The following is a 22,534-nucleotide window of genomic DNA, read 5'->3' as shown; positions in this document are numbered from 1 at the left end:
TTTTCTGTTATCTTCATTTGTTTATTTTATTCATTATCCAGAAAAGTGTATTTACGACATTTTTATATTGTCATTTTCATGCAAACTGGTTTTTATTAAATCCTGGGAGTGGCTGATCCTGCCTAACGGGGTAACACAAGCAGTAGAACAGAACTCTCAGGGAATGTGAGCTCTAAAGAGAGATTATAAAGTATGGAAAATAAAAGAGTAAGGTAGAACTTGTTTAGTGTGGGTTTTTATCTCAAATGATTGAAAAAGTAAGAGTCAGAGACTAGAAGTCACAGAGAAGATGAAACTCTCATAGCACTGTGAAGGGCAGAAAGGACCGAAGAGGAGAAATAACCAGGAAAAGAAGCTTTGTACTAGAGCAAGGGGAGCCAGGGAGTCAGTCAATGTACTGTATGAAGATTATGAAAAATTATCATAGTGAAAATAGTGAGGGCAACTGGAGGTCCACCAGCAGGAAGAGGGAAAGAGGAAAACCCTTTGAGTTCCTTGTGCTTAAGCCTTTAAAGAGACAGACCTCCCAATGTCCTCCCCCAGATCAAACTTAACATTATGCCTTCTTTTCCTTCCTAGCCACACACAGGGTCCTGAGCAACAAGCCCAGCACTTTCTTCAACAGCCACAAGGTGGCCAGAGTGAGCCCCAGCAGGAACAACAGGACATCCAGCAGGTACTGGACATGCCATGGCTGCTGAAAGCCATGGGGCTTTAGATGTGCTCCTCCCCCTGTTTGTAGAATGTGGTCAATCCAGCCCACCAGACGCTGGGACGGTGTGAGGGGGTGGGAGCGCCTGATGGCCCTGGCAGTCATTGCTGCAGACTTGTACCTATGGGCAGACACAGAGAGATTGTGTTACCAATGTGCTGTGCCAATTCTTCAGATCTTATAACACACACACACACACACACACACACACACACACACTTTTCCAGGTTTATACCCATCTTCAAAGAAAATTGTTAGCATACACTTGATACTATCTACTTGAGTCCCATTATAAGGACAAAAAAATTAGAGCTGAAAGTCAAACCTTATACTGAAGGATCAAAATTAACATTTGAAGGGAAATTTTAAAAAAATGACTATGTCTGTAAGGATTGTAGCTATGACAGTGAAGCAGTGTTCACGTTAAATATATTTGAACATATGTGAACATCTATTTGATTACATGATTAGGACATTGAAACATGAGAATTTAGTGAAATCATTGTGAAGATTGTCAAATGATATATTTTGCAACTGTTCTTGTCTCTGTTCCTGTCTAATTTATTCTAGGTTTGTGAAAACATCTTTTATAACAGGCCTGCCCTTGGCTCTAGAAGCAACGTAGAAACAGATACACAGTGCTTCCTCATGATTCCCATTTTCTATGTGCTAGTGTGGGGCAGACAGTAATGACACACATGACTGAGACATTACAATCTATTAAAAGGTCAAAGAGAAAGTATTGTATGATGACTGAGCACAAGTACAGAAAAATAACAGCCAAGCACATGGTCTCCTAGGAGGACAACATTGGAGAGACTGTCCTGTGATTTCCACACAAAGACCCTTAGGAGGGGAGATCCCTCAGTAAGGACATGTGAAGGCCCTTGTCATGGTTTGAGTGAACAATGGCTGCCATGACCACGTATATCTGAATGCTTGCTCCAGTTAGTGCCCTATTTAGGTGGGTTAAGAATTGTGATTTTTGCTGGAGGAGGTTTGTCGCTGAAGGTCTTTAAAAAGGCCCACATCAGGACCAGTCTTGTTCTTTCTGCCTCCAGCCTGCAGATCAAGATGAAAGCTCTCAGCTACTGCCTCTGTGCCATGCCTGCGGCCACACTTGCCAACATGAGAGTCATGGACTAACCCCCTGAACTGCAAGCAAAGCACAATTAAATGCTTTATCTTATACATAACCTTGTGATGCAAGGTTCTCCAGTGTATGCTGTGAATATCATTGATTAATGAATAAAACACTATGGGCCCATTGCAGCAAGGATAGGGCGAGGTGGGAATTCCAGAGAGGGAGGTGAGCAAAGAGTAGGCAGAGTCAGAGAGAAGTCATGTAGCCAAAACAAGAGACAGGTGCACTATGCAGGACAGAAGTTTACTGATAGGTCACAAACTCATAGTTTTGCACAGATTAATAGAGAAGGGTTGATTTAAGATAATAAGAGTTAGCAAAAAATATGCATAAGCTAATAAGCCAAGCAGTTATTTAATTAATATACTTTTGTGTGATTAGTTCAGGTCTGAGCAGCTGGGAAAGAAACAAGTAGCCACTGCCAACAACCTTGGTCATGGTTCATCCTCATAGCAATAGAAGAGTAACTAAAACAGTCCTCTTCTGATTCAACTGGAATTCTATATGTATATGATGAGTCAGGAGATCTGCCATCTTCAGAACATACAAAGGTTCTCTCTGGCTCAACTAAATTCTATTACAGGTACCCAAATATAAGAGATCATAAAGATAATGTGTGTGGAAGAAATCATCACACCACACAAGTAGAAGTGTATTCTCAGCACCTCAACTAAAATTAGGATTAATAGGGAAACCAGGACTTCAAGTATCACACATGTATTTTATCGCATTTTTCAAAATTCTACTTTTATTGATAAACAGACTACACGGATCCCTTAGTGTCAGGTCTGCATTCAATGTAAGCAACCCCAACCCCAGAGAACTACATACCTCTTGTCTTCTATGACTTCCTTCAATGTAAGTGCAAATGTCTCTGCCTTGAGTGTGTCTACATAAACAGAAACACCAATTTTCTTGGCTTCTATATTGACCATGTTTACAGGCTGGTCTCCAAAGAAGGGAATCCCCACCATGGGTACTCCTTGCTGGATGGCCTCCATGATGCTATTCATTCCACCGTGGGTGACAAAAAGACGAATATTAGGATGAGCTGTTGCAAAATAGAAAAATGGTCCAATATTTCACTGTGAAAATTTCAGATACCAGGTAAAGCAGCAAACCCAAGAGATAACAGTGTGTTGTAGAGAATGGTTTTACTGATTTTTTTCCTTTGAGATTTGCAGTGTTTTAGTATATAAATCTAGCCTTCCCTAGGCAGAGAGATACCTTATTTCAATCTAAAAAAAATCAGGGACATAGACAAGGAAGAATATATGGAGAGTGGCAATCCTAGCATGTTTCTCTGTCTTTCAGTTCATCCTCACCTTCTCCATAGATACATCTTCTTTACTTTTCTAACCTCAACCTTCTGGCTATCCACATCTGGTTTCTTATAAATCTTGTATTCTGTGTATTTCCCCTCTATTTTAAGAGAACTTTACTAAAGAGGATGGTAGAGCAAAAGATTCCTTATTTACAGATCTTTTCTCTTGCTCCATATTAAGCAAACAAACATTTCTTATGATCATAAAGAAATCATCCCAAACTATACCTCACACAAAATCTGCTCATATTCCCTGGAAAACAAATGTCTTCCCTATTGTATATCCTGTGATTTCCCTGAACAAAGATCTATGTGAAAAATTTCCCATCTTATTTTGAGTGACAACCTTATTTATAAAACTCTGACAGAGCCACTGAGTGTGGAAGTGATGGGTCTACAGAATATCACCAAGAAACAAATGATTTTAGGGGAGGTGGCTAAGGGAATTTCCCTTTGCTCAAGAAATCAGTGTCTCCTTATCTTACTGTGAGGTTATGCTGGTTGGCTCTCAAACAGCTTCCACATCCTCACAAATCCAACATTAATGTTATAGGTGTCTGAGATTTCAGCACTCTCCAGACAACCAAGATGTATCTGCATGCTGACATTCATATGTGTGTCTCCAAAAATGTGAAGCAGTTCCCATATCATTGTGAAAATAGTGGGAACAAATAGTGGCATCTGCCCCAAGGAGCAGCTATAGTTCACACGGTTTTCAAGATTGTGTTGGAGGGATCAATCTTGAATACTGATAATTCAAGGCTACCTATCTGTTTAGGGACTTGGGACCTGTCTGAGTAGGGAAGGATAAGGAAATTGCTCCTATCCAGTCTAGAGCACAGCCTGATTCCCGCAAGAACTCTAGCTGCTTTTGCCTGCCTGCTAGGGAGCTATCTTTACATATCAGCAGACTTTACTTCTGCAAGCCCAAGTACTCAGACATCAGTTATCTATTAAGTCCCAAATGCACATAAATGGAAATAAAGTAACAGGTCTAGGAGGCGCTTACCCAGAAGGTCAGCCTGGGGAAGCCAATCCATGATTTTGACATTTGGGGCCATTGTGACGTCTTTGGGCCATTGATCATCCTTAACTGTCCACAGCACCCCTTGAGGGAGGCGAGCAAAGGCACTGTTCATCTCCTTAATAAGTTCCTTGGTCTGATACAAGGATGCTACGGAGCCCAGGGACACAAGGACAAAACCTGAGTCACCAAATGTACTGATAAAATCCTCCAAGTCCTAGATAAAACATAAAGGAAAGAAGTCTAAAGAAGTGGTTGTGAAAGTCAAGGCAGCTATGACATGAAACCAGACCAGGTGTTGAATAAGCCCATGCTTTAGTTGCTTGTGTTTTGTTTGATAAAATTCTTCTCATAGAGCCTCTACAGCTGTGTTCTGAACACTGACTGCATTGATTGGCAGTCATCTCTTCACTGTTGTGCTCTTATGAATTGCTCTTCCAAGCAAATACATAAACAAGGTTTATTTTGTTTAGTTTTTCAAGACAAGGTTTCTCTGTAGCTTTGGAGCCGGTCCTGCAACTAGCTCTTGTAGACCAAGCTGGCCTCAAACTCACAGAGATCTGTCTGCCTCTGCCTCCCGAGTGCTGGGATTAAAGGTGTGCACCACCACTGCCCAGCTTATAAACAAGATTTTATTTGTGTAAATTATTTCTACTGCTTAAAGTATAAGTTCAGGATAAACTGATTGTTCAGGACATTTTCTTTGTTTATTAACTTGAGGGCCCTCACAACTCCTTTGGACACCATTTGTATTATTTTATAATCATGCTAGAGTTACAATATACAAAATTTCTTCACTTTCTGTGTTATATAATATATTCTACCCTGACATTGTTTCTAGCTTTGATTACAGAGTAATGATAGCTTCATAGAATGGGTTGAGAAGTTGCCTGTCCTGTGGAACTGCCAAAAACATTGATAGAGAAACTGGCATTAATTCTTAAGTGTTTTACTTAATTAATTACCAATTAATCCATGTTACATCAGGCATTGTAAACGAAAGATCTTTGTATTATTTCAGTCTAATTCTCTGTTTTGAGTCAGTTGTGTTAACAAACATGCATAGGAATTTGTCAATTCATGTAGAATAACTAAATTGATGATATATCATGTTTGTATAATTCCTTTATAATCTTTATTGTTTTAATTAATAGCAGATAATTTTCCATTTTCGAACTTAATTATTCTATTCTATATTATCTATTATTGTTATTTTATTATTTTATCATTTATTTATATTTATTTTATTATTATATTATTTATTTTATTATTATTTATTTTTATTTTCAATTTCATTTCAATAACTCCAATAATTTGTCAGCAAACTGCTGTTATGAATTTATAGATTCTAATCTTTCTGTTTATTGTTTCAATCATCAACACTGTGATTCTTTTAAGCCTCTTCTCTCCAATAGCACCCTGTTTAGTCCTCTCTTTGTTACCTGTGCTTTATATAGAATTGTAGGTTATCAATTATAAGTACCTTGTGTGTATTAATGAAGATAATAACATCTACATATTATATCTTAAGTCTCGTTGTTATTCTACATTATTACATTGTGTTTTGTCTCATTTTTCCTTTATATATAACATTTGTAAATGTTCCTCTTGATTTTTTCTTTAGCCTCACCGGTTGTACTATCCAGTGTTGTCTCTTTTTCATACTATTGATTTCTATCTCATCCCACTGTGATAAGAGATATTTGCATAATTCAAGATTTCAAAAGTTATTGGGGTTGCTTTTGTGTGTGTGATCTAAGACATAAACCAAGGAATTTGTACTGTGCATTAGAGAACACATGCTCTGCTCTTTTTGGAAAGACCACTTGGGTCTTGGTAGTTGGTTTAACAGCTAAGAGAACTGGCTGTCCTTCCATAGGACCACAGTTCAGTTCCCACACTTAGGTCATAACCACCTGCAACTTTAACTCCAGGGCATCCAGTGCTCCCTTCTGCCCTCTTTTGGGGCCAGACATGCCATGCACATGGTCCATACACTTATATGCATGCAAACACTCAGGCACATAAAATGACCTAAAAAATAAATTCAAAGAATTCTCTATATACTTCTAATAGTTCTACATAAACTATGATGTTATTCAAGGTGATAATTTATATGAATATTTCTCTCATTATAAAACTGTAGAATTGCAGTCTTCAGTAAAAATCTATTTCTTATTTAACTTTCTAACTTATTGTTCTTATTTTTATATCATATTTGTGCATATATGACATATTTCATTGTAGAAACTGTTTCACAAATTTGAAATAATATTTACATAGCGTTTAAGTTTGCTAAACAAAATTTCAAATACCTATATATAGGTTGTGATCCTCTGTGAATGTTTTGATACAGAGTCTGGTTTTCATCATATTGAAAATCACCAGAGTTTATTTATCTTCCCCATGGTTCTTTTTTTTTTTAGATTTATTTATTTATTATGTATACAACATTCCTTCCACGTATGCTTGCATGCCAGAAGAGGGCACCAGATCACATTATAGATGGCTGTGAGCCATCATGTGGCTGCTGGGAATTGAACTCAGGACCTCTGAAAGAGCAGTCAGTGCTCTTAACCTCTGGGCCATCTCTCCAGCCCCTTTCCCATGATTCTTTATGAAACATGTGGTTGAACATCCCACAGAGTAGATTCCACATGCTTTAGTCAAGTATTCCTTAAAAGTATTTCTTCCCACTCATCTATTTATCAATTCCATCATCTCTCTGTGCCAATATCTGAGTCATCTGTCTAGAAAGTGAGATCTCTCTCAGTCACATCTACATCCCACCAACTTGGGTTTTCTGGAGATTTTTTTCCAAACCCCATATAAGAAATTTCCTTCTCCTTCTAGAAATAATATAAATATATACCTTACTAATTATTCCCCAAATACTTCTTCTCACCCACTGCAAGAAAGGGTAGGCACTCTGGTACCCAAGGGAACCAGAAAAAAAAGTCCATACCCTCTCTACTTTGAGCTAAAAGTAGGAAAAACATTACTTTCATCACTTCAGCATTTTGGCCCCCACTGCTTAAAATCAAAGGAGGTCATTATTCCCAGAATGGGATAAGAGTCCACACAGTGACAGGTAACAAACAATCAAACATCCTTAGCTCTCTGTACTTTTAAATTTTCAGCTGTAGTGACTATGAGTCTGCACTGAACATGCAGAATATGTGCAACTTTGATGGTTCCCAGTAGCTGGATGGAGTACAAAGGGGTCAGTAGGCTAGGAAACTAAATAGCAGAATCAGTTCTTCTTCCCAGTACTGCTAAGTTCTGTCTAGGTACATACCTTGTGAAAGTGTTATCTATTTCATTATGAAGAGCCTGTCTCCTTAACAAATACTGTATGTATGTATATGCACTGCATTTATAACATGTATATCTCTAAATTCAATAGGAAATACCAATAGTAACTAAAGGAGTTATTCCACCAATGCCAGGAATACATAGATACAAAAGAAACTCAAACATTCTACCATATAGCCAAGTCTTTGGCCTTAGCATGGGATATTCTAAAAACATCCTTTCACAACCCTAAAATGAACTCTCAGAGTGCCTATCTTGCATTAGAGCACTTCCTTCCAGAACATACCTGCCAACTGACCATTTCCACCTATGGCGATTAATAAGCACATGGCCCCCATGGAAGTCGCACTATTAAGAGTTATAACCCTGTTGGACTAAGTGTTGCCTTCTTGGAGGACGTGTGTCATTATAGAGTAGGCTTTGAAATCTCCTAAGCTAAAGTTATACCCAGTGTCCCAGCTTACTTTCTGTTGCCTATTGATCAAGATGTAGGACTCTCAGCTCCTTCTTCAGCACCTGCATGCATGCCACCCTGTCCCCTGCCTTGATGACAATGGACTAAACCTCTGAAACTGTATGCCAACCTAATAATATGTTTCCTTTATAAAGTTGTTGTGGCCATGGCTTCTCACAGCAACTAAGACACCACCTATGCACTGTCAGCCATTGAATCAAAGATAAACTGGGGGCTGAGGTTTTACTCACTTGAGGTAGTGGCCTGGCAGGCTTGTCCATTAAGCCTCCCACATAGACTGTGTTGGGAAGCAGGGGACGAGCAAACTCAAAGGCAAAGTCAGAGTTGACAAACCACAACTCTGCTTTCAGTAGAAGGTCAGACAAAACTGGCCGAGAGCCTTCTGCAAAATGTTCTTGGATGGTAGCATCATATTGAGAAAATATTCGTCTTTGCTTCATGGAGAAATCAAAGAACATCAGGAAGTTCTTCACTCGGCCCCAGAAGTCCATTTTGTCAGTTAGTCTTGAACCATACACTGGAACATAAGATAAGGGGCTAGGGAGTCCAAAGTCCATAGAGCTAAATGGCATGGGAAGAAAGGCCACAAATGGTTTTTCAAGTTTCTCAGCAATCAAGAAAACACAAGGTTCTGCTGCATCCAAAAATAGGAGGTCAAAGTTCTTTTTCCTTAAGGAGCCCATGATGTCCTTTCTGCTTAATAAGTGACTGCATACATCCGCAAAGTATTTATAAACCTTTATAATAATGTGATGATTGAACCTGCAAAAATGTAACAGAAAATATTTGGGGAAGATATTACATACACTTTGAAATAATGTTAAATTCAATGAAAATATTTCACAACTAGACAAACATAAAATTATAATCTAAAAACTACTGTTTTTTTCTATTTTATGTGATAACTAAACTTAACTGTGTGTGTGTGTGGTTTTGATGTGTTGTGTGTTTCTGTGATCTTGTCTTTTTAGGTGATGAAATTAGAAAAGAGGCCATGAGAGCACTTAAAAATAAAAGGCATCAGAAGAGATTAGGAGTCATGGAAGAGTGTGTTGAAGGAAGGGGCAAATTAGAACAAAGGAGAGTGACACGTATTTTTTTAAATCCATAACAAAACCTATTTTTATATATACATTTAAAATTCTAATGGAAAACAAAAGTATGATTGGAAGATTATTATCAGAATACATGACTCTTACTGACTCCAACTTCCTCTGAAGATTGTGCTAAGCTTCAGCCATCCTATTGATGAATCTTTCACCTCAATGCTTACCAGATAAGCAACCTGGTAAAATGCACAAGTGTGCTATGTCATCCTATGGAGTGGTATTTTGTTTGTTTTAAAATTGAAGCTCATACCCAACACTGTTTGGATAATCAAGAACCTGAAACTAAATAACCCAAGGACCTAGGGAAAAAACAAATACTTCTGCCCTGAAATACAAAGCAAAACAAAATGCATCAATAAAATGACTTCTAAACGTATTTTGCTAAGGTAGTAGATCAGTAACTTGCTTATTCACTACCAGAGAAGCTTCCTCCTGCAGTAGATGTCATGAAATATAGAGACCCTCAGCCAGGCACTATGCAGAGTAAGAGACCTTGGAATATTCAACCTTAAATGGAATGTCTCTATCATATCTCCCACTTTGGAGATCAGGAAACCGATAGGAAGAACAGACAGAAAGAATGAAAGAGTCAAAGGAATGGACAACACCAAGAATACAAGGCGCTATGAATCAACATGAGCAGAGCTCATATGGACTCACAGAGCACACTGACGCAGCACACACACACACACACACACACACACACACACACACGTATATATGCTGCCAGGTATTTGTATGGGATTTCTGAGTGTACAAAAGTGTGGGTTTCTGAATCTTGTGTCTTCTCTTGGGTTCTTTTCCTTTTTTGTTTCTTATCCAACTGTGACATGATATTTTTGTTTTCTGTTTTTATATTTATATATTTTGCCATTATTATCCCTGAGAAGCCTATTTGTTTTCTAATGAATGACAGAAAGAGAGTAGACCTGGATGGGAGGAGAGAGGAGAGATATTGGGAGGAGTAAAAGGAAAGAAAACAGTAATCAGGATATATTATGTGAGAAAAAAATGTTTTCAACAAAAAGGAGGGAAAGGAAAGCTTTTAAACAAGTTTAACAGGAAAGAACCAATGCATGACAGATGACAGATGCACATGCAATGGGGTTTCCTCCATTAGGGATTGTATGTAGGAAGGTGACAAAGAACGCAGAAGAAGGTGGCTCCTCTGTCCCTGAATAGAGAGGTTGCAGTAACTGTACTGGCTTCATTGAGAGGCCATGAGCAGATGACAAGTAACATGTAGAAAAGAAGGTCTAAAGGTCACACCTTCCACTTCCTAGAGAATATCCCATCATTGATCTAACTGTCAGTTATCTACCATGCACCACTCAAAGATAATCCATCCCTACACCAATTAATTCACCCACCCATCTTTTCTCTTAAACTCACTCAAAACATCATGCAACTATCATCTATCCATGTGTAAAACTGGATTAGTAATACTTTGGTTCCATGAAATGAAACAAATTACCTGTCAATACATAATTCTTCCGCAAGTAGAGAAAATCTATTATCGAATTCCGTTTGTTGATCTTCAGGTAGACACCAGGTTATAATCTCATATGACATATTCTCCTTTTTTAAATCTAGGAAACACCAATTGAGTAATATTTAAACATATCACAATATACCACACATAATTACAGTGATAAAAGAATTGACTCAGTTTCACATATTTGTGGAAACTGTGTTTTGATCTTCAATGGTTTGCTCTTCTTTTAATCCATTCAGTTCTGTAATCAAATAATATTTATTGAGATTTTATAGTAATTTGATTACTTCTATTATTTTTGTTTTTCAGTTTTTGTTTTTCTAGACAGAGTATCTCTGCTGCTTTGAAGCCTGTCCTATAACTCACTCTGTAGAGCAGGCTAAACTTGAACTCAGAGATCCACCTGTCTCTTCCTCCTGAGTGATATAGATATGAATAATTTGCATTGGTATGAAATTTAAGGTCAATTTTGTTATATGTATATATATATTTCTGATCTTGATTAAGGTATTGTGATTGTGTAGTTCATTTAAAAATGTAATGTATAATTAGGAAATATAGGTTGTCAATGGATAATCATCAATAACAGTCAAGCTTGTAGTCATGTTAATTAGATTTTCTAGATATATAGAGATATATTTCAGTAAGATAGGCATTCTTCATATCTTTCAAAGACTACAGAATATGGCATTTTAATGTCTTATTAACTAAAGACATATCATGGCTTTCCATGACAATGAGACATGTCTGCTCCTGGCAGCACCAATCTACTTCAAGAGGAAGATGGGCATCAAAGAGGCTCCTTATGGAGTTTGATAGTCATTTGGGCAAGACACTGCTCTTGCCTGGACTGATGCATAGACTGGATACAAAGAACCCACAGAGAGAGGACTACTGAACTTGTCTAAAGGTGAGATGGTCTTTCAGGGTTCCTGATTCATGAAACAGTCTGTGAGACATTCTGCAGGACACAGCAGATAGTGACTGAACTGCCTTTGAAATTTCCTGCTTCATGGAAATGTCTGCTGGAAACTATGGGCCTGAAGGCTGAAGATGGATGCACCAACGGTACAGAGGATCTTTGGGTGACTGTCCAGGCAGCGAGATGTCTCTGTCATTTCTAGAGTTTGGAAGTTTCTTATTTCTTGTTTGCTTAGGTAATGTTATATCCTTCTTGAGTCTTTGATGGAGTTGAAGAGTGGTTAATTATAGTTTACCTTAGTTATAATAAAAGATAAAGTAGATATAAATATTGTAACTGTAATTCTTGCTTGATAACTGTTTTGTTATATGCAATTTTACTGTGTTAAAGTGAAAGCCTTTCTTTCATGAAGCAGGAAATTTTTTGTTTAAACAGAAAAAGGGGAAATGATGGAGAAGGGTCATGTTACTTTCATTGGTTAATAAAGAGACTGCCTTGACCTTTCTGATAGGCCAGCCCTTAGATGGGTGGAGTAGATAGAACAGAATTGTGGGAGAAAGATATCAGAGGCAGGCAGTCGCCATGACTCTCCTCTCCAAGACAGCTGCAGGTTAGAATCCTCCTGGTAAGCCACCACCTCGTGGTGCTACACAGATTATTAGAAATGGGTTAGATCAATATGTAAGAGTTAGCTAATAAGAGGCTACAGATAATGGCTAGGCAGTGTTTAAAAGAATACAGTTTCCGTGTAATTATTTCATAAGAACTAATAAGTAGCCTGACCTACTGGGCCAAACAGCTTTATAATCTTATGGAGTTCTGTGTGTGATTTTCCTTGGGAGTTGCCAGCTGTGGGGTACTGGGCGGGACAGAAACCCCAACAAGCCGGCCCTCATGTTACATATGGCGCCCAGACATGGATAACTGAATCCACAAAAAGCCTGAGAAAGCTTGGGAAAGAAGAGAGTAAAGCATGTTTTCTTGGTGGCAGCAATTTCTCAGGTTTGCACTGCTTGCTAGAGGCAAGCAAGCACTCTCATCTAAGAGAGGCTTCCTGACTCAGCTTTAGCTGCAAAACCTTGCAGCTCTTTTAAAAGGTCCTGTCACGAAACACATTACCTAAGCAAACAAGAAATAAGAAACTTCCAAACTCTAGAAATGACAGAGACAGCTCGCTGCCTGGACAGTCACCCAAAGATCCTCTGTACCGTTGGGGCATCCATCTTCAGCCTTCAGGCCCATAGTTTCCAGCAGACATTTCCATGAAGATAAATGGATAGAGAAAAGGGGGGACAGATAGATACATAGATATAAAGATGATTGACAGACAAATATATAGAAGATATACAGAGACTAACAGATGGACAGACAAGCACAAAGGCAAAGAAAAGAGAGAGAGAGAGAGAGAGAGAGAGAGAGAGAGAGAGAGAGAGAGAGATGAATTTACAGTTAGTGTTGAAATATGGCCAAAGGAATGAAGCATAGTGAAAAATGCCTTGGGCAACTGTGAGAGAGCCAAAGGGGCTTTACCTCAAATGCATTTTGTTTCCCAGATTTTGGTTGGATATGATTTCCTGCCTCCTGTGATAAATATTTAAATTCGGTTTACAGGACACAGCTATTCTTGTTGAGTATCAGAACATAGCTATAGAACACAATAAGCTGAAATGATAGCTTCGTGTTGTCTTCAGTGTGCCCTGATTAGGATATAATCTTCTGTCTTGATCTTGTGCTTTCCCAGATATAATCTATAGTACACGCTTAAACTGCTCTATCCTGAGAAAATTCTGGAAAAGGACTGCTCTGTTAATATTTAGTAAGTGCTTATGGGCTTTTATTTACAATTTTTCTGATCCTGTTTTTCTGAACTAAACAACATTTTTTGGATCATTGCTTTCATTGTTATATATAAAATACACAAAAACTGAAGTGAAGATTTTTTTGTTTTTTGGGGTTTTTTTTGTTTTTTACAATATTAGACTGTAGTCTACCTCATTCTTTATGGTCTACAAATCCCAGGTCTTGAAGACAGATAGATATGCATAGATCAAAAGTGAGTGTCAGGAATCTTGTTATAGAATGGCAAAGAAGTATATGGTCAAAACTTTAAACCCTCCTTCCTGGCACTATCAAATACTTTCAATTTATGTGAATCCTAGAAACCTTTACATCTTCAAGATGTCTGTCATGTAGTTTATCAGGTTGAATAATCACAGAACAAAAGTGATCTAGAGAAAAAAATAATGTTTAAATGTTTCAGTAAGAAGTTTCATTTTTTATTATTTTATTTTTTATTTATTTATTTTTATTTTTATATTTTTTAAAATTTATTTATTTATTAAAAATTTCCACCTCCTCCCCACCACCCTTTGCTCCCCCTCCCCTCCTTCCTCCCTCTCTCCAGTCCTAAGAGCAATCAGGGTTCCCTGCCCCATGGGAAGTCCAAGGTCTTCCCCTCTCCATCCAGGTCTATGAAGGTGAGCATCCAAACAAACCAGGCAAGTTTCATTTTAAGGTTGGTAAAAATGTTCTTGTAATGTTATTTCTAAATTGATAAATCCACTTAAATTCTACAGGGAAATAAAAAGGAAAGATGAACCCATTATCATATCTGAAATGTGCAATGCTTATGGATGGAGAAAGGACCTCCGAGTTGGGAATAGTGACTCATCGTATAATCCAAAAAGTTGAGAAGATAAAATAAAAACTTGAGTTTGAGAACAACCACGGCTACATGGCTGAGTTCAACAACAGCCTGGACCCATCTCAGAAAACCTCAGAAAAAAAATAAAGAAAAGAACACAATGGTAGCCAATAGAAGGACACAGTAGCAGGGGACAGAACAGAAGGAGGAAGAAAAAGACAAAAGAAATCTGAAATCAGCAACACTCGAATCTATGAAGAAAAGAGATCAGGGCCTTTGTGTTTGGGGAAATTTGTGCATAGCTTCATAAAGGATAAGGGAGTCTACAGCTTTGAGCAATAGATCAGTGGTTGTGGGACTAAGAAAACAGGGTGAGCATGAATTGCAGTTATAAAACCAGACTATTAAGGACAATTAAATATATAAAAATATGTCCAAACAAGGAAGTGAAGTTTTCTGGACTCCTGTGTCCTAATCTATCAGCAGTGACTGATGATGGTCTTCAGGTGGTTATGATTCTCTGTATTCAATAAGCTAAGAACTTCTTGTATCACTATGCAGAGTTTTGGGGGAGCCACTGATTCCTCAAGAATCTGAGGTCTTCTCAATCACATAACCTAAAATTTGTGCATAAATATAATGGCCACTAGAAAATAGTTCTTAAATTGTTGTTCTCATTAAAAAATACATATGGACTTGTGTTACATCGAGTGTAGAATTCTTAGATAGTTAAAGCTCTCGGTATGGCAGAACATGTCTGTTCAACACTACAATCAGACACATTTGACATAAGAATTTCTCAAATGATCAATAATCATGTGTAGTGCTGACTGGGGGTGACACTCAAGTAATTTAATCTATTCGTGTTGTCATAATAAAATACTTGATATTAGTTAACTTATATTTTTAATATTTTACTGAGATGGCTCTGCAATTAAAAGTGTGTATTACTGAGGGCCATTTTCAGTTCCCAGCAACCACATTAGTCTACTCACAATTGCCTGTTAACTCTAGGTCCAGGTGGTCCAACCACCTGTTTTGACCTCATTAGACACTTGGACATATATGCATAAATACACACAAACACACACAAATATACATAATGAAAATAAAAATAAATCTGAAAAGTACTTTAGCTTATAGATATAAAGATTGACAGTCTAAGACAGCGTGGAGCTGTGTGACTAGCCTTTGGTGGGTGCCATTTCACTGCACCTCAATACAGAAATTGATGTGCATAATGCATGGTAGATACAAGAGCCACATGACAAAAGACAAGAAAGAGGCCGAGAAGGAAAGGATCCTACTTTTATAAACACCTACCCCACTGAGAAATAATGCACACCTGGAAGGACAATGTAATTCCTTTTCAAGTGTAAACCTTCATTGGCCAATCAGTTTTTATTAGACCTACTTCTTAGAACTCAATAATGTTCAATATTTTTGGTTCTAGCACATTAAGTTTACTGCAATCATTGTCAACCTATACCCGAAGTAACATACAGAAATATGTCATAGGAGGCAAAGAAAACATAGTTTAATGTAGCAAACATAGTTTACTACAAAACCTATACATACACACACACACCATGATTTATCTCTAAATAAGACCAAATGCACAACTTTTATCCGAAGTTTATTTATTAATTAAGTGATTTAATGTAACAATTGATTTTAAAGTACCTGGGATGGGAACCTTTTCGTAAAGCAGAATGGTCACATCATGGCCATGGTCTTGAAGAATTTGTGACACACGGTTCATCAATCTATAATGACTTACACCTAGAAATAAAACAGAAGTTCATTTTTGTGGAAAATAATGAAAAGATTTCTAATTAACATAAATGACTGACATAAAAAAATCCAAAAGTAATTGTAAAGACACAGAAAGTGTCAAAATCCATATAGAGAAACCAGCTCTTTCATGTTCTCAATTACATTGTAGGTAAATATCCAGGGTGAGAACCCAGCGCTCTGGCCAATAGTAATCCCCAAGATATGAAGACCATGCCTGAAGAGAGGGCCAGCAAGTAAGAGCATTTGCTGCTGTCATAGAGGACTTGGGTTCAGTTCACAGCACACACATGATGGCTCACAACCATGTGAAACTTCCTTTTCAGGAAATCCAACACCTTCTTCTGGCCTCCTCACACATGGTACACTTATATGCTATATGTGCCGCCAAAAGACTCATAAGCATAAAATAAAAACAAGCATTTTACAAATCTGAAGGTTCCCATGCTTGATGTAATGAGCTACTCTGTGGAGGCCCAAAACGTGAGCCTTTGCCAACTTGTCTGAAGGTCAGAGAGTTTTAGATTATTCCAAGTTATTAACAAATGTGGCTACACACACTAACCTAGGGTGTGGTTGCTTTGTGTTTTGGATGTTAAGATGGCTCAGATAGGTAGATCCACTCCACCCTGACCAAAGGCCAGAGCATTCAAGCATACTTCTGCTCCTTCTTTAGAATTAAGAGATTTGACCTAGGGAGTGATACGTGGTTTAGGGTGGTTTCACTGCCTAAACAACAGAATGTGATTCTCAAGAATTAATGACTTAATGTCTCAAGTACTGAAGCAAATAACCATTCAAGTTGTCCTTTGTACCATGTTAAAGCAGCCTTTGTATTCTTCCCCTTTTAGTTTTGGGTATAAATGTACATGGAAATTAAACATATGTGAATTTAGCATTCAGTGTTTTCTGAGTTGCCCTCTCATTACTATCCAATGTCTTCGTGATTCTTTCTTATCTCTGTTCCTCCTACTTAACATTTTCTAATCCTCAAGCTCCTACCCTGAGACATAAAAGCCTTCCATGACTAGGATGTGGCAGAAGTAACACCATAAATGTTGCCCCCAATTTGACTCTGCTTGGACATTAGACACCCTGTGTTACATCTATATATCCCACGATGTCTTCCCACCACTACAGTCATTGAGTTAAAAAAAATTACCATACTGAAGGAAAATACATAACAACACAAGGGCTGATAACTTTTAAGTGACAGAAATTTTCATAGGACAGAATATGGAGCTCTCACTTCAGAACTTTCACTTCTTAGACCTGAGTTTACATCCTTGGAAATAAAGTCATTAAGAATCACCATGAGGCCTCAGCATATGGAATGGTCGTGAAGTGTAGGAAGCCACCTGGAGGCACAGGTGGTCCTGCAGTTTGGAGGTATACAAGCCCATACCTGGCTTAGCCACGTGAGGCTGAGCACCCTTGCCTGCACATGCTCAGACCAGCAGAATGGCATTAACCAATCAGGACAGCATTCAAGCCTCTCCACCGTTTAAAAGCAGCTGCCTCTGGGCTCAACTTCCTCTCTCTAAGCTTTCTCTCGTCCCTGCTCTATCTTCCCTTCCCCCAATTTTCCTCAATCAAAGGGCTCCGAATAAAGACGTGACCAGGGAAGGAATTCTCGTTTTTAGTGGCGTTCATTCCTGCTGGTCAGGATGCGCGTCGCAGTGAAGAGCACCTGAGAAGCTGGAGCAAAATAAATTCACCAACAATTCAGGGATCATCAGTAAATGTATACATATCTTTACAACACTAGCTTCTTTCTCCACAATTTCTTTAGAATATTAGTTTTTCGTTCATAGTAGAAGCAGAGAAAGATGAACTATGAAAAGAAATGGAAATTGTATAACAAAGGTTGGGAAGGCAGAATGACTGGGAGAACTAAAAGCACCATGATTAAATTAGGGAAGAGCAGGAAAAGTCAGGGAAATGGAATGTTGAGTGAATCAATGTTTTGTTTTTATTGATTTTTATTGAGCTCTACATTTTTCTCTGCTCCCCTTCCTGCCTCCCTATGCTCTTAGTTTACTCAGGAGATCTTGTCTTTTTCTACTTCCCATGTAAAATAGATCTATGTATGTCTCTCTTAGGGTCCTCATTGTTGTCTAGATTCTCTGGGATTGTGATTTGTGGGCTGGTTTTTCTTTGCTTTATGTTTAAAAACTCTGCTTTCATTTGTACATTCATGCTGTCTGAAATAACACTGCATGGATAAAAGCCCACTATACTTTGAACTTCCTTCTTCTGTTCTCATAGATTAAGAACAAGGGTGTCCAGTAAGACAGCTGTTCTTCCTGAGGATTTCAAAATGGACAAATGATAGTATCAAGACTTGGGATCTAGTCGGACTGTGGTAGCACACACCTTTAATCCCAGCACTCGGGTGGCAGAGGCAGGTATATCTCTGTGAGTTCGAGGCCAGCCTGGACTACAAGAGCTAGTTCCAGGACAAGCACCAAAAGTTACAAAGAAACCCTGTCTCGAGAAAAAAAAAAACAAAAACTTGGGATCTTTACATTCATTACAGGGCAAAAGGAGATAGATGAAGCAACTTCAACTTCTTCACCTGAGGCTTAGGGATCATTTCAGAATATGAGGCAAGATGATTTACAGCCAAAGGAACATGGAGTTTGCTGAGATTATGTCTTGTAGGAACGTGAGGAGCTAAACTCATAAAATCTCAGCAGCAGGAACACCTAAACATGTGCTAAACAAGAAAAACAACATATATATGCTAAAGTCAATGTGGGAAAGCCCAGGAGCCTCAACCCTGCAAACACACACACATACACACACACAAACAGAGAGAGAGGGAAAAAGCAAAACACAAACAAAAACAACTACAATAAAAACAGGCAACTAAGAAATACTGAGAGCGGGATATAGGCTTTTCTAGAAAGAACTACACCAGTTGGTTATCCGATACAAAATGGTCGTCTCTAAAATCATACATACAAGTAACACTATACAGACTGAGCAGGTTATATTTAGTAATACATGTGTATATACACATACATGTATGCATGTTACAACACTTAATGAAAAAATGAGGCCATGTGTTTCAAAGGGATCATGGAGGTGTATATGGGAGAGTTTGGAGGGCAGAAAGGGAAAGGGAACATAGTTAATTATAATCTTGGAAAATAAAAGAAATACTTTTAAAAGTAGGTAGAAAATGGGATCAGAATTTTAAAAAATAGTGGGCATATCCCACTATGAAGATGATCGTTAGAAAATGTGTGTGAATTACTTATGTGACGTTAGAAAGATGAGATGTAGGATTGAAAGAGGCTGCCCAGGCCCTTGATCCTTGTTTTCTTCTTTAGAGAACCGAGCAGAAGTTTCAAGCCCATGTCTACACTCTGTGTTTCGCTACAGCACTGAGGTCCTCAGGCTCCAACCCTGAAAGCGATTTAAGGGTGACACACTATTGTTTGAGAAAGGTTGAGTACATCATCCTTTCATACGAGCACACTTTCAAACTTTTACTTTCTATTATCCAAAAGAAATAAAAAGTAAATTACATTTGAACCATAGAATACAGAATTATAATACCCATCCATCTTCAAAAATGTTGAGAAAGTAGGTAAAACATAGTAGGGCCCACTAGAATCCCCCTGGGGATTCGAGTTATTGCTTCAATTTTACCTTGAAAAAAGCATTCCTAATAGTTATCTCTTAGAAATTTAGGGGAAATCTCTGAATGTACTATTCCTGCCACTGAGAAAGGACTTGGATTCTAGCGCTTAGTAGTACATCTAAATCTCTGTCCCCTGTCCTGTGTGATGACTACTTCCACTACTATCATCTTCCAGATGGCAATGGTATAGGCCTTTAATCCCAACACTTAGGAGGCAGAGGCAGTATGATCTCTGTGAGTTCAATGCCAGTATGTTCTACAGAATGAATTCCAGGACAGACAGGGCTACACAAAGAAACTCTATCTGAGAAAATGAACAAGCAAAACCCACAAAGGAGGGGCCAGAGGTTGGAAACAGCCTCCGGCTGTTTTCCCAGAGGATTCAGGTTCAATACCAAGCACCCCATGGAAGCTCATAGCCGCCTATAATCAAGTTTTAGTAGGTCTGAAGCCTCCTTACAACCCCCACAGGGGCTGGGCACATGGGTGTCAAACAGACATACATGTGGGTAAAATATTCATACAATAAGAATAAATACTTTTTAATTATCATCTTACTGAGATAGTTGGGAGTAATGAACAGGACCGGATACAACAAACTTTCTATTCATTTTTAAATCCATAATGTTATAGCTCTGCCATAAAACACTAGATTGTAGAGCAAGGTTGAAATGCTTACAGCATTCCCTTACAATTAGGACAGCTAACAAAGACAGAGTTTCAGATAGATACACAAATGTATACACAAGGGGCTTAGTGATAAAATAATTTACATTAACTTCTTAGCAATTCTACAGAGTAAGCAAAGACATAACCAGTTTATAAGAGCAGAATCATACTCACTTCAGAATGAAAATTTCCTCCTTACAAGTACTACAAAATAGTCTAAGTAAGCCATCCAGGTTCACTTGCTTTTCATTTACTTTTAAGAATCATTAATTTTAGAGGTCATGGAGGAAAACAACATGTGAGTTATTTCCTGACAACTTGGCATTGGGGAATAGATGTTACAAGTGTATTGTGGTCACGGATTGCAAATTAGCGGTCTATGTTCCTTAGTGGAGGTTGAAGTTTACTTTTGCTAAAATCTTGACTCTTTACTGGCACCCATAGGTGTCTAATTGAAATTTAAAATAGGAAACACATTCATCAACTCTGCCTTCCTATTATGTCTATGTCATTTTCCACCCAAATCTTTGAGTCACACATATTCAACTATGAATGCAAACAAGTTGATCATTTGAAAGAAAAATGTATTCACAAAAGCTATATGTGGGTTTGGGTTTAAAGTATTCTGTTGCACTTAGTACTAATACATATTTACCCTTTTCCAAACGTTACTTTTATTGGTGATCATGTCCCTGAGTCCTACAAATTATCATGAGCCCCATTACAAACAATAGAGCCAGAACATTTGTGCTGTTCAGAGTAGCATAACATTTCCATGAATAATATGGTGGCCTGGTGATATGCAAACTTCAGTGACTGGGTTACTTATACAGATGAAAGAGAACTTCTTTTGAAATCAAATATATTAGCCTTCCCTGCCCCCCAAAAAAATCTGGAAATGGGCACTGCTTCTTATTTTGGAGGAATAGACTGATCACTTTGACAAATATGCCTTCTGTCTACTCACAACCTAAAGTCCCAGTAGAGAAACCTTTCTTGTCTTCTTTACAATACACCGCTCAGTTTACTGCTGCTGTTTCTACATCAGATGCTATTTCAATGTAATATTTACACTCACCCTTTGGTACAGTCCCTACTAAGCAACACATTGCTCACTCCATATGACTTCCCTCAGATTTGATCTCAGCCTAGTTATATCTAATGCAAATATAATCCACTATGTGCTATTTTTATGAGACATGTCATCCCAAGAATCTTGATCTTACAAGACTCTATATTTCTAGCAGGTACTCACCCATTGCACCCATAGTCAATATTTTTGAAGCCTCCAAGAAAAGAACCTTGGCGAGAAATAAACTCACTAGAAGCCAAATCCGATGCTCAGCCATCTGTAGAACTCACAGAACACAGGTATACTATCCATAAGGATCCCTGGGACCTCTGTCACAAAGCACTCCCTTTGGCCCTGAAATGAGATTTTTAAAAAGAGGAGGTCTTTTTCAGGTCTTCAATTGCCCTCTTGCTCTTTACCTTGTCTCTGCAGCTCCCTTCCAATAGGACATTCTGTTTCACCCACCTTAATCAGAGTTGATAGATGAATAGAAGATGAGTTAATATTTAATTTGTACTTTAACCCCAATATCCTCTTTACTGCTCCAACACAACTCTCTAAACTGTGATTGAAGGGAGTTTAAGAAATCCTGTCAATGAGAGTATCTTGAAGTGATCCTGTCAATGACAGCATGTTGAAGTGACATGCACCATGAATATTTTACAGGCCTGTTCACTAACTTACAAGGCTGTTTTCTTTGTCATTTCTCTACTTGGATCCTATTGCCATATCTGTTACTCATTAAGCCAGGTTCCAGTTTCAAAATCTCCAATATGACAATCATAAACTAGTTTTTCAGAAAAACACCTAAGAATTTTCCTCAAGGCCTCTCACTAGTCACAAAGTCATGAAAATGTGCTCATGGCCTAAAGTCAGGACTTTACCAGAAGACAAAACAGTTAAGACTGAACACACGGTTCTGAATGAGCATCATGAAGCAGAATGGACGCGTTACACCATCCTCCTCCCAAGTGCAAGCACAAGACAGCTTCCAGTTCTGTCACTTGTAAATCTACCCAAGAGGAAGGAGCGCATTGTCCCACATGGTTATCTTCACATCCTAGTTGAAAACTTAACAGCTGTAGTGAAGTTTTCCAGTGCATCCTCAAACAGAGGGAATCTGCTTCAGTACAACCAAAGCATGCAGAGGAATACCGCCTGGAGTTCTGCTTTGCAGCATTGT

General features: G+C 38.2%; 2 protein-coding genes across 2 annotated transcripts in view; both read right to left on the bottom strand.

The window, feature by feature from the left end:
• On the bottom strand, positions 1 to 21,764 carry LOC125397044 (UDP-glycosyltransferase 3A1-like). The gene is made up of 7 exons (XM_087896928.1): positions 21,535 to 21,764; positions 15,848 to 15,946; positions 10,578 to 10,692; positions 8,225 to 8,756; positions 4,190 to 4,421; positions 2,688 to 2,907; positions 1 to 833 (listed from the first exon to the last, which is right to left on the bottom strand). The coding sequence occupies exons 1-7, from the start codon at positions 21,626 to 21,628 to the stop codon at positions 557 to 559; spliced, it is 1,569 nt and encodes a 522-aa protein (XP_087753054.1). The 5' UTR covers positions 21,629 to 21,764; the 3' UTR covers positions 1 to 556.
• The window catches only part of LOC125397518 (UDP-glycosyltransferase 3A2-like), a 152,205-nt gene continuing 129,671 nt past the window's right edge, over positions 1 to 22,534 (bottom strand). The window contains exon 8 of the mRNA XM_087896937.1: positions 1 to 507. The gene's annotated coding sequence lies outside the window, so the exon portion shown is untranslated. The remainder of the gene's footprint in view (positions 508 to 22,534) is intronic.

Source organism: Myodes glareolus, chromosome 15 (assembly GCF_982192425.1).
Source record: "Myodes glareolus chromosome 15, mMyoGla1.1, whole genome shotgun sequence".
Lineage (NCBI taxonomy): Eukaryota > Metazoa > Chordata > Mammalia > Rodentia > Cricetidae > Myodes > Myodes glareolus.
This window is presented reverse-complemented; position numbering and strand designations above follow the sequence as displayed.

Bases quoted from the DNA above. Each gene is read 5' to 3' on its own strand.
- LOC125397044 (XM_087896928.1), bottom strand. From the start codon at position 21,628: ATGGCTGAGCATCGGATTTGGCTTCTAGTGAGTTTATTTCTCGCCAAG. The intron at 10,693-15,847 runs GTACTTTAAAAT...GGTGTTTCCTAG, and splicing joins CGAAAAGGTTCCCATCCCAG to ATTTAAAAAAGGAGAATATG. The intron at 834-2,687 runs GTATGTAGTTCT...GTCTGCCCATAG, and splicing joins GAAGTCATAGAAGACAAGAG to GTACAAGTCTGCAGCAATGA.